Source organism: Eriocheir sinensis, chromosome 49 (genome assembly GCF_024679095.1).
Source record: "Eriocheir sinensis breed Jianghai 21 chromosome 49, ASM2467909v1, whole genome shotgun sequence".
In the NCBI taxonomy this organism is placed as follows: domain Eukaryota; kingdom Metazoa; phylum Arthropoda; class Malacostraca; order Decapoda; family Varunidae; genus Eriocheir; species Eriocheir sinensis.
The window spans coordinates 10,265,016-10,277,372 of NC_066557.1; the positions used below are offsets into that span (position 1 = coordinate 10,265,016).

Sequence of the window (12,357 nt, forward strand, 5' to 3'; positions counted from 1 at the left end):
CTTTTCTTTTTTCGTGTGTGTGTGTGTGTAAAATTATGTCCCTTCTATAGTATTTCCTCTTTCCATATTCTCCCTCGAACCTTGTCCCATTTTCTCTGTATATAGAATCCTCCAGTTTCTTTAATGTCCCCCCCAAAGAATGTTAGTTGCTACAATTTTAGGGTAAACTTCCCTAATATATTTCTCGCCTGCATATTTTCCTTACTGTACAACTTTTATGTAGTGTGATGGCCTGAAGTACCTTGTGATCTGTGTATAGTAACTGATTCCTTTTATCTGCTTAGTTATATTTATCAAAACAACTTTTTAGAACCTCTTTCCAGAATGTTTTTTGCCATCTTTTCAGAAATGTTCACAGGAAAAAAATCATCAGGCCAGTAATAATAATGATAATAATAATAATAATGAAAATAATAGTTGTGTTTACAGATTTTTCTTGAATAATATAAACACAGTATGCAACAGGAGGAAGTGATGATGGTGATGGGGTGGTGGTGATGGGGTGGTGATGGTGATGGTGGCTTGCTAAACTATTGCTCCGATGATGATGATGATGATGATGATGATGACACCACAGCACCCTCTCTTACCCCAGTACTCATTCCCAGACACACCCTTCACACTGCTAAATTTGCCGGCATTAAAGACGCATTAAACAAAAACAAAAACAAAACAAAAAAAAAATTATCATGCTTTTTGGACATCAAGTGTTGCATTGCCTGTAGATGCAACCTTGGCCCATAGGACGTGTTCAGAACAGATGAGATGTTGTTGATGTTGTTGATGGTCTGGCAGTCCAGCAGACCCTACTCACCCTGGCACTGTTCTTTGGTGAAACACTGGAGCAAGCACTGTCCATAGATTGTATAGAGCAGAGTTTAGGTTACTGTTTGTTTAGTTATTTTTTCACATTATTGCACTGAAAAATTGGAGTGTCTTTGATGCTGGCAAAAACGACAATTGCTGTTATCTAAAATACAATTAGGTGAGAATAGATACCCCCACACACACACACACACACACACACACACTCATTCCTCTAACTCTGTGGACGGACGTGTTATGTCACTCCACGAGGCCACAGCAGGGGAGATACTAACGCTGTCTCCTTCTTGGACGGGCAAAAGACGGGTGCGAGTTTGGTGGGCGGAGTCTGGCCGGCCGCGAGAGAGGCAAGTTTGCTCTATCAGGTGGTGGGGCTGCTGCTGCCACTTCTATGGGTGTTGCTGTTGCTGTTGCTGTTTTCTCTAGTCCTGGCTGCCCCTGCATGACTAACAGCTGTAGTTTGTAGGATGTTGTATGTGAGTGGTTGGTTTGATGTAGTTTTTATTGTATTTGACTTTTTCCTGTTTTCTTTTGCTGTAATCCTTTTTATTTTCCCTTTTCTCTCTCTCTTTCCCTCCCTTCTTTCCTCTTATTTATTCTTTTCCACTTTTTCTCTCCTTTATCCCTTCTCTTCCTCCCTTCTTGCCTGTTTTCCCTATTCCACTTCTCTTCTCTCTTTTCCTCTTCCTTTCTTTCTCTATGTATTTTCCTTCTTTCCTCTTATTTATTCTTTTCCACTTTTTCTCTCTCCCTTCTCTTCCTCCCTTCTTGCCTGTTATCCCTATTCCACTTCTCTCTTTTCCTCTTCCTTTCTTTCTCTATGTATTTTCCTTCTTTCCTCTTATTTATTCTTTTCCACTTTTTCTCCTTTCTCCCTTCTCTTCCTCCCTTCTTGCCTGTTATCCCTATTCCACTTCTCTTCTCTCTTTTCCTCTTCCTTTCTTTCTCTATGTATTTTCCTTCTTTCCTCTTATTTATTCTTTTCCACTTTTTCTCTCCTTTCTCCCTTCTCTTCCTCCCTTCTTTCCTGTTATCCCTATTCCACTTCTCTTCTCTCTTTTCCTCTTCCTTTCTTTCTCTATGTATTTTCCTTCTTTCCTCTTATTTATTCTTTTCCACTTTTTCTCTCCTTTATCCCTTCTCTTCCTCCCTTCTTTCCTGTTATCCCTATTCCACTTTCCTTCTCTCTTTTCCTCTTCCTTTCTTTCTCTATGTATTTTCCTTCTTTCCATCTTCTTTCCTCCTCTTCCTTCTCTCCCACTTTTCTTTCCTTTCTCCCTTCTCTTCCTCCCTTCCTCTTATTCCTGTTCCACTTCTCTTCTCTCTTTTCCTCTTCCTTCCTTTCTCTTTGTATTTTCTTTCTTTCTTCTCCTTCTTTATCCCTTACTCCCCCTCTTTCCTATTTCCTGTTATATTTCTGCTTTTTATATCTTGTTCCCCATCCTTCCTTCTCTCCCTCCTTCTTTCCTTCCTTCCTTCCTTCCTTCTTTCCTTCCTTCCTTCTTTCTATCCTTCCTTCCTTCCTTCATTCACTCATTTCTTTATTCCTTTCTTTATGTTCCTCTTCCTTGCCTTTCCATATTCTGTTCTCCTTCCTTCCTTTCTTCCTTCCTTCCTTCCTTTCTTCCTTCACTCCTTCCCTCCCTTTGCATACTACACATATACTTTCCCCTCCTCCCTCCTTCCTTCCTTCCTTCCTTCCTTCCTTCCTTCCTTCCTTTCTTCCTTCATTCCTTCCCTCCCTTTGCATGCTACACATTCTATAGACGCCAGAACCGCTGATACGTAGAATTACCTGTCGCTTATTAAGTCCTCTGACCACTCCAGGTGAGGCTCAGGTGCGCCCTTATCTCACCTGCGCTGCATCTGCTAACGAGGCTACAGGTGTTGTGCTTGGCTGACCTCGTAGCTTGACCTTTCACCTGTGTTACCTGCCACTAACGAGTTTAAGGTGTGATTGTAGTGCTTTCATCTTCTCTCACCTGTTAATTGGCTCGTTAGTGAGGTAATGCCAGGTGTGTTGTGGATTAGGATGCATTCTAACACCCTTCTCACCTGGGATTTACCTGTTAACGAGTCCCAGGTGATGTGGAATCCTTACCTGGTTAATTAGTTTACCTGTAGGGCATTAATGAGCTCGTTAAGGTAAATTGACAGGTGATATGAGGTAGATTACTCTTACCTGGTTAATTAGTTTACCTGTAGGGCATTAATGAGCTCGTTAAGGTGATGTGAGGTGGATTCCTTTACCTGGTTAATTTGTTTACCTGTAGAGTGTTAATGAGCTCGTTAAGTAAGGTTAGTGGTTAGGCTTGCATGTAACATCACTTCCTCCCTTATATAAAAAAATGAGAAAGGAAAAATAAATGAGTCAGGAAAATTAGGAAAATGAAGTTGAGTATAAAATAAAGAGTTGACCGAGTGGAGTGAAAAATCTCCCTCAATTTCCACTAACTAGATAAGAGGTAGTGTGGTAGTGGTGGTGATGTTAGTGGTGATGGCAGTGGTAGTGTTAGTGGTGTTAGTGTGTGGTGTTGTGATGGTGGTATTGGTAGTAGTGGTGGTGGTGGTGATGTAAGTATTTCCTATGTATGCTTAACTCTGTGTGCGTGTGTGTGTGTGTGTGTGTGTGTACATAAGCTTCTGTATGTATGTAAGTACGTATATGTATTTCTAGTGTGTGTACATATATAGAGTGTGTGCGTGTGAGTGTGTGTATACTTTTTAAGCTTGTGTAAGTATGTACGTATTTTTAATGTGTGTGTGTGTGTGTGTGTGTGTGTGTGTGTGTGTGTATAAGCTTCTGTTTGTATGTATGTAAGTATGTATATATATTTTTAGTGTGTGTACATATATAGAGTGTGTGCGTGTGAGTATGTATGTGTTTTTAATGTGTGTGTGTGTGTGTGTGTGTGTGTGTGTGTGTGTGTGTGTGTGTGTGTGTGTACAGAATCTTAATAGTCTCATTCCAGGTTTTTTTTTTTTCAAGGTGACTGTTCCAATACTACACCTCTCTTCTCCTCCCTTCAACAGTCTTTTAAAAATGTATATATATATATTTTAATCTCTTTTCTCTATTTTATTTTATTGTATGCATCCCTATTTTTATTACCAGTAGTGTGGAATGTATTTATTTTCTCTAATCTTACTATTATTAATCTATTATTGTGTTATTATTATTATTATTTTTTATTGTGTATGCCATTTATAACTTTTTTGCATCTTTGTTTATGTATTTTTTTCGTGGGTTTACATTTCATTATTTTTTTTTTGTAGTATGTCCTCTTTTTTTCAGTAATGTCCTTTTATCAATAGTATTTTCCTTTTTCCAATGATATGTTCCCCCTTTTCTAGTTCCCTCATCTCTGTGTTATGTTATCCTCTCGTCACACACCATCAACAAAGTGCCCGAGTCTTTTACACAATTTTTAATCAATCATTTTTTTGTCGTGTGGCAGCGCACCTTCTGGTATGAGTGTGTAGTTGTTGCCTTTGTCATGCCAGGCTGTCAGTGCTTTTCAATTTGCCTTAACTTTTCTGCCCAGAATATGAAGACTTAGAGAATGGGACATTTTTTTTTATTCCCACTATGCTGTGAAAATGTAGCGAATGGGACTGTTTTTTTTAATTTCCTAAAGCCTTTGATAAAAACATTTAGAGAGAGAGGCAGTACATTTTAATTTCCAGAAGCCTATGATATGAAAATTTAAAGAATGGAATCGTTGTTTTTTTTTTTTCTTTTTTCGGAAGCCTTTTAGAAAACATTTACTGAGTGAGGCATTTTTTCTCATTTCCAGAAGCCCATGATAGGAAAACTTAGGGAATGGAACTTTTTTTTTTCTTTTTATTTATTTCCTGAAGCATTTTAGAAAACATTTAGAGAGAGAGAGAGAGAGAGAGGCAGTTTTTTTAATTTCCAGAAACCTATGATATGAAAATTCAAGTTTTTTTAAAGTTTAGAAAAGTGAAAAAAGAATTAAAATCTGGCACTTTGTTAAGGAAGGTGACGATTTGTAGCAGTTTCCCCTATTTAGTCGCATTCTGGGTACACTCTCTTTTTTTTCCCATTTTCTCTGTATATAAACTTACTTATCAAATTTTCCCCTTGTGTCTGTACTCCCCTCTACCTCCCTTCACCCTGAGTCCCCATAAATGCCCAACGTGTATCTTGTGTACCCTATTAACCACTCTCGTTCTCCTCTTCTCCCCTCTCCCCTTCCCCTGGCGTCGCTGCCCCGCCCCTCCGCCCCTTCGCTACCCCCATCGGTTTGCAGACTCCCCCGAGAAAGTTGAACTGAAAGGTATCTAGTCCCTTCTTCCTTCTTCTTCTTCTTCTCTCTTCTTCCTCCTCTTCGTCTTCCTCTTCTTCCTTCTACGAATGTTAATTTTCCGTTAATCGCAATTTCCATCTCCTCCTCTTCCTCTTAATTTTTTTTATCTTCTGTTCCTCTTTCTCCTTTTCCTCTTCCTCTTCTTTCAATCTCCTCTTCTTCCATCTCCAAGTTTTATGATTTTTTAACTTCAGCTTTTCCTCTTTCTTCTTTTTTTCTTAATTTTCTACTTTCTCTTCCTCCTCCTCCTCCTCCTCCTCCTCCTCCTCTTTTATTTTATTTTATTCATCTTTCTTCCTCTTCATTTTTTCCTCATTCTGATCCTTCTCTCTCTCTCTCTCTCTCTCTCTCTCTCTCTCTCTCTCTCTCTCTCTCTCCTTCTTATCTCATTTTTCTACCTTATTTTCCATCATTATTTTTCTGCTTTTCTTATTTTCTTCCTTTCCTCTTTTAATTTTTCACTTTCATTCCCTTTTCTCTTTTTCATATTTCTTTTTTTATTTATTTCTCTATCTCTCTATTTTTCCTCTTCCGTTTTGGTCATCCACTTTCTTTTATTATCTCTCTTATTCCTTTTTATTTTGTATTTGCATTTATTTACCTCATCCTCACCTACCCATCTATTTTTTTATCCATTTATCCGGGATTGATTTTTGGATTATTTTTATGTTGTTCGGGTAAACTTGAATTCTTTGCTCTCTTAATTTTTTCTCATCCATTTATCCGGAATTGATTTTTGGGTTATTTTTATGTTGTTCGGGTAAACTTGAATTCTTTGCTCTCAATATTTTTTCTCATCCATTTATCCGGAATTGATTTTTGGGTTAATTGTATGTTGTTCGGGTAAACTTTATTTCTTTGCTAACCTAATTTTTTTCTCTCCTTCAATTATCTTTTACATATTTTCCTTCTTTCCTTGTTTAAATCCTTCCTTGTCTTCTTAATCTTATGTTGCTCGGCTAAATTTTAATTCTTTGCTAACTTAATTTTTTTCTCCATAATCTTTTACATATTTTCCTTTCCTTGTTCAAATTCTTCCTCGTTTTCTTAAATTCCATTCTGATTGCTACGTCTTTCAGTTTCACTCTTTCAGTATCTTTTTTTTTCTTCCTAATCTTCTTATAATTCAACTGTTTCCTCTTCTTCAAATCTCATCTTCATCTTCATTAATTTTTAGATGATCATTATGTTATTCATTTATTCTTTCCTGCTTTCATTATTTTTTTTCCATCGTAATCTTCGTCTAATTCAACTCTTTCCTCTTCTTCAAATCTCATCTTCTTCATCTTCATTAATTGTCATATGATTATTATGTTATTCTGTTATTCTTTCCTGCCATCATTATTTATTTTCCTCCTCCGCAATCCTCCTCTAATTCAAAATATCCATCTCGTCTTGTTAATATACCTCCTCTTCTTCTTCCTCCGGCCTCCCCCCCCCACCCTAATTAACCTTTCCTTAATGCATACCTTTTAACAGGCTATAAAAATTAATATATGTGGTCGCTGGTTTAATACGTATAATTACGAGCAAGCTTCTATTAATTCTATTTAATTCATACTTTCTTACTCTTCCTAATTTACGTTTCCCTAACACGTAACTCTTTTATGAGGTCGTGGAAATTAAAATATGTACAGTAGTTGTTTAATTTTAAGATATTTGATTGATTTTTGGGTTTAGATTATGAAGCCTTCAATTTTTACTTTTTATTTTTATTTCTTTTCCTTCTTCTTGTCTTTCAACAACTTCTCTATTTTTTATGATTTAAGGGAAAGGTTACAATTATATACAAATGCTTTCTTTTTCTCTCTTGTCTCTCTATATCTCTTTATTCTATCACTAATATTGGGTTCTTGTATATAATTTAATGATTTATAGATACTTTACTGCAGTGAGAGAGAGAGAGAGAGAGAGAGAGAGAGAGAGAGAGAGAGAGAGAGAGAGAGAGAGAGAGAGAGTGCTGAAAAGTGCTGATTTGTCTGTAAATGGGAAGAGTGCTGACTAGTGCTGAGAGAGAGAGAGAGAGAGAGAGAGAGAGAGAGAGAGAGAGAGTGCTGACTAGTGCTGATTGGGTGCTGACTGAAGTGCTGACTAAACTGAGTGGCTCGTAGCAATACATGAGTGCTGAATAGTGCTGAGAGAGAGAGAGAAAGTGCTGACTAGTGCTGATTGGGTGCTAAACGAGTGCTGAGCCAACTCCCAGCACTGCATGAGGGTAAGTGCTGAAGTGCTGAGATGCTGCTTGTCCGCCTGACCGCTGAGTGCTGAGAGGTGCTATGCGAGTGCTGTTTTTATGCCGATGCTGCTGAGGGCTTGAGTCGCCTGTATTTTGGGTGCTGAGTGCGTGTGTGTGTGTGTGTGTGTGTGTGTGTGTGGAGCTTTTGTGTTGAGTGTTATAATTTCTCTGTATATAATTTTCTTTTTCCCTTTAAATTATCATGCCTGTGGTGGTGGTGATGGTGGTGGTGGTGGTGGTGGTGGTATAAGCTTTTAAAATCACCACTATTTCTTCACTAATCTCTAATATATTCTGTAAGTTAGTCTTGTATATAAATCATGTCTTATTTATCACAACTATTTCTTCACTAATCTCTATTATATTCTGTAAGTTAGTCTTGTATATAATTTGTGTGTTAATTATCACAACTATTTCTTCACTAATCACTAATGTATTCTGTAATTTAATCTTGTATATAATTCATGTCCTATTTATCACTGCAATTTCTTCACTAATCGCTAATTCACTAATTGCTAATGTATTCTGTAATTTAATCTTGTATCTAATTTGTGTCCTATTTATCACAACTATTTCTTCACTAATCACTAATGTTCTCTGTGATTTAATCTTGTATCTAATTTGTGTCCTATTTATCACTGCTATTTCTTCACTAATCACTAATGTATTCTGTAAGTTAGTCATGTATATATATAATTTCCTACACCCATCATTTACTCTTTAATTGCTATGTCTTTTGTTTATTCCTCACTCCGCTAAATCTATACACACACTGCTTATTTTGGCTTATTTTCGCACTGTACCACGCTGTTTTGATTCTTATAACACACAAAAAACACCATAGTAACGTCTTGGTCATGTGTGTGTGTGTGTGTGTGTGTGTGTGTGTGTGTGTGTGTGTTTTGTGGTCGTTAATCATGGTTCTTCGCTCACTCTTTTCTCACAATCGATTATGTGTGTGTGTGTGTGTGTGGGGTTATTATATCAAAGTGTGTGAGTGTGTGTGTGTGTGTGTTTTATCCTAGTCTGTCTTATGGTATTTTTACACTCATTCCTCATCTCTGATTGCGTTTGTGTGTGTGCGTTTGTGTGTGGGTGTCGGTGCAGTGCGTTACTGTGTGTGTGTGTGTGTGTGTGTGTGTGTGTTTCCCTGGTCTGTCTAATGGTTCTCCCTCACTCATTCCTCACCATTGATTGTCTCTTAACATTCCACAGATCTCCATTAATAGCCATCTAAGTTAAGTGTCTTGATGCACAACATTTGGAGTGTCATTCACGCCTAACCATTCATTCCTGTATTGCACTTGCTCTGTGATGTCTGATGGTAACAAGGTGCTAGTCATTAACTCTTGCATAGTAGGTACCATTAACCCGGTAGCAGCAGGGATCATGTTTCTTAATGGTCCCTCTAAGCGAGAAAAATGAGAAAAAATCATCCCTCACACAAACCATTTCATAATATATATCAAAGCATTTGTGATCAGTTTATGTATCATCTATTTTGGGGGTTTATATCATGGCACAAATTTGGCCCGTCACTGCTACACGGTAAAGCCACAAATTTGGCCCGTCGCTGCTACACGGTAAAGCCACAAATTTGGCCCGTCGCTGCTACACGGTAAAGCCACAAATATGGTCCGTTGCTGCTACTGGGTTAATAAGTCACCTTTAATTATTTGTGAACTGAATAGAAATATCAGTAGAGTAACTTTGCATTTTCCATTTTCGTATATGAGAAGTTAGATATTTGCATTGCTTTAGAAAACAATATATATACGTATAGTGCAAACTCACATGCCTGGAAATGAAAATGAATATATAGTGCTTATTCACATACCAGTAAATGAAGATAAGTTAACAATTGCATTTTAGAGTTTGACAAGCTAGATAGATAAAGAAATTAGATAGGAAAGGTATTTAGTGCACATTCATATATACTGAAAAAAAAAAGTTACCCATAATTGATTTTTTTTTTTCTTTTTTAATCAGAGAATAGTCACATACCAGTAAATGAAAATAAGTTACCTATTGCATTTTAGTATTTGACAAGCCAGATAGATAAAGAAATTAAATAGAAAAGGTATACAGTGCACATTCATATATGCTAAAAAAAACGTTAAGCCACTCATAATTGACTCTTTAGGAATCAGAGAAATTAGGTAGATTTGTAATGCTGGAAAATAAAATCATCTCTATCAGACTCACCAAAAAGGAGCATAACAATAGCTAACATCAACTGAACATAATAATAATATAAAAATAATCTTCCTCTACCCTCATACTTTCCACAGATTAAGTATAATGTTGATGCTAAGAAATTTCATGTTCTCTCACTCTCACACTTGTAACAGGGAAGCCAAATTTATCGATCATTGACTTATTAGAGGCTCAGGAAAATAGCTCTCACCCTCAACCATAGCTAACATTGACCTAACGTAACAGTGATATGTACGAGTGATTCTTTATGAGTCTCGGCATGCTTAACCCGGCCTGTGAATGCTCCAAGGGTGAGGTTAACCATGTCTTGTAGCACACTCGCCTCCGTTCAGACTAACTTGGCGATTAAGCCCCGCCCACGCCACTCCGGGAACCACCAATAAGATGCCTTGATTTTTTAGAGGTTGTATTGGTTTTGTTTGTAGTAACTGAGGCTGTGTTTTCTTATCCATTTTAAGGGTGGAGTTTGAAGATTTGTTGCATTTTTTATAACACTTTTGAGGCGTTTTTTCCGATACGTCTTAAATAAACTATAAAAATCCAGGACATTTAGAGAAGTCCACCTTTGAAATTGGGTAAAAAAAATGGCAATATTAATGGTTACTGAGGCCATTCTTTTTATCCAATTTTGCCGGTAGAATTAGTTGCTCTATTTCATTTTTTATAGTACTTTTGAGGCGTTTCTGTTAAGTCTAGAATTGACTAAAAAATCTAAGACATCTAGCTAAGTCCACCTTTAAAATTGGATAAAAAACGGTAACATACTAATTCAAAATACATAACAAAACTAATACAGCATTTAAAAAGTCCAGCGATAACCTTTCTGAGCATCCACCAATCACACACACCCAAAATCGGATAGGCTACGTGTCCTGCATGTTGATTGGTTGGCGGAAAAGTGGGCGGGGCCTATTCACCACGCTAGGCTGAACCGAGTGTGTAGTGGCCAGGTTCAAGGGTGTGTAGGGAGACTTGGCAATAGTGGTCCTGAGCAGTGTTACCAGTACCCCCCGACTCACCCACCTACCTCTTGTTCCCTCTCACCCGCTCTCCACTCCTGCTCACCTTCCACTCCCTGCCGACCCTCTGCTAGACTTGGAAGGTAAAGGTTCAACTTGGTTCTTGGTTGGTTGGTTGTTCCCCTGTCGCCCTTACCCTGCCTGCCTGCCTCTCACCCTGTCCGGTTATGATGATGTGGCGATGTTATTGCATTCGTGTTGTTTTTGAAGCTGGTGATGTTAATTAAAGATAGAGAGAAAGACAGAGGGAGAGATAGAGAAACTGACAAAGGAATATATTAAGTAAGAGAGAGAGATATAGAAGCTGAGAGATATATGGAAACTAAAAGAGAGATAGAACATTAAAGAGATTAATAGACAGAAACTAGTGGAGACTCTTCTATTCATAAACCGCGTCATACCTCAAAAAACTTGCTCACTGAATATATAAAAGTTGACGTAAAAAGTTCTTTGATTCAGGTATTCTTCAGTCAACCTTGCTCACTGAAAATATAAGTCTGCTCACTATTAAATCTTTGATCCATATATTCTCAAATCATACATCCTTGTTTGATTTGCTATATCATTTTCCTATTAGACTTTTTTTCATATATATCTTCCTTATTGATTTTCTTTTCCACATTATTTTTAGTTAATTTTTTACTTGTTATTTTCATTGTGTAAGAGTAATTTCAGTTCCTATATTCCTTTCACGAGACAATATCATTTAATGCATAGAAGTATATTTTGAAGATGTGCAGGTTGATCAAACTGATTAACTGTAACGTAACATATTTCTACACGTTCATACCATTCCTACATAACCCTGAACATTGAGAGGCAGTGTAAGGGCGGCAGTGTGACATGTTAACTTTCCTGTATGCAAGTTCAAGTTCTATATTTCTATGTATGCCTGTATGTATTTGAACCCTGTGTATCTATGAATGCCTGTATATATATTCATCCATACCCCTCTAGAGCTGAATGTCTTGATAAGTGGCTGTTGATATTCCTCTCACCATTGGAATGAATCACTTTAGTCTAATTTTTAAGCCTTGTGAATGACCTATTTCCTTTATTTCCCATTTCTTAGTTATTTCAATCTTTGCATCATTAGTTTGTCTCCCCCTCACCACTTCTAATAATGGGCCGTGTTAAGAGGATGTCACACTGGGCAAATTTTCCGTGGATCTTGTCACACCACGATTTCCGCTGGCGTGGTTCTCATTTGTTTCATGTTACTGCTGCTGATGATGATGGTGGGTAATACCGTCGTCCTTCAGTGAAATCTAATCCCAGAATTATAACAAAAAACAAAACAAGAAAGGAAATAAAGAGAAAAGTGATGAATGGAGGCAGATGCAAATTGGAGGAGAACTGAATGAAAAAAAAATGCATGAAAAAGATGGATAACACACACAAAAATAACTGCCGTATATTACCGTAGCTTCGGAAGATCGCGGACATGCCAGAAAACCACAGAAATACGAGAACCACACCAGCGGAAATTGTGGTTTGACGGAAGATCCACGGAAAATTTGCCCAGAGTAATAGCGTAATGCCAGAATTTAATTAAGAATGGGAAAATGTAAATCAGGGAGGGATAACTAGTTTTAAGTATTATAAGTAAATATTCCTCCCTAATTTACACTTTCCCATTCTTAATTAAATTCTGGCATCACAAAAACCCATTTACGAGTCGAATCCGAGAAGTTCCGGGTCCCGTCAGAGTTACGTAGCCATCCCAAAC

General features: G+C 37.4%; 1 protein-coding gene across 3 annotated transcripts in view; it reads left to right on the forward strand.

Moving 5' to 3' along the window:
* LOC126981881 (glutamine--fructose-6-phosphate aminotransferase [isomerizing] 2-like) overlaps positions 1 to 12,357 on the forward strand; it is a 39,926-nt gene that overhangs the window by 17,164 nt on the left and 10,405 nt on the right. Inside the window, exons 6-7 of one of the 3 annotated variants that reach the window (XM_050833497.1) lie at positions 1,128 to 1,172; positions 5,100 to 5,126. The exons of 1 other annotated variant lie outside the window; for it this stretch is intronic. In XM_050833497.1, coding sequence (XP_050689454.1) covers positions 1,128 to 1,172; positions 5,100 to 5,126 — 72 coding nt within the window. The remainder of the gene's footprint in view (positions 1 to 1,127; positions 1,173 to 5,099; positions 5,127 to 12,357) is intronic. One more of the 3 variants, XM_050833498.1, reaches the window with a different exon arrangement.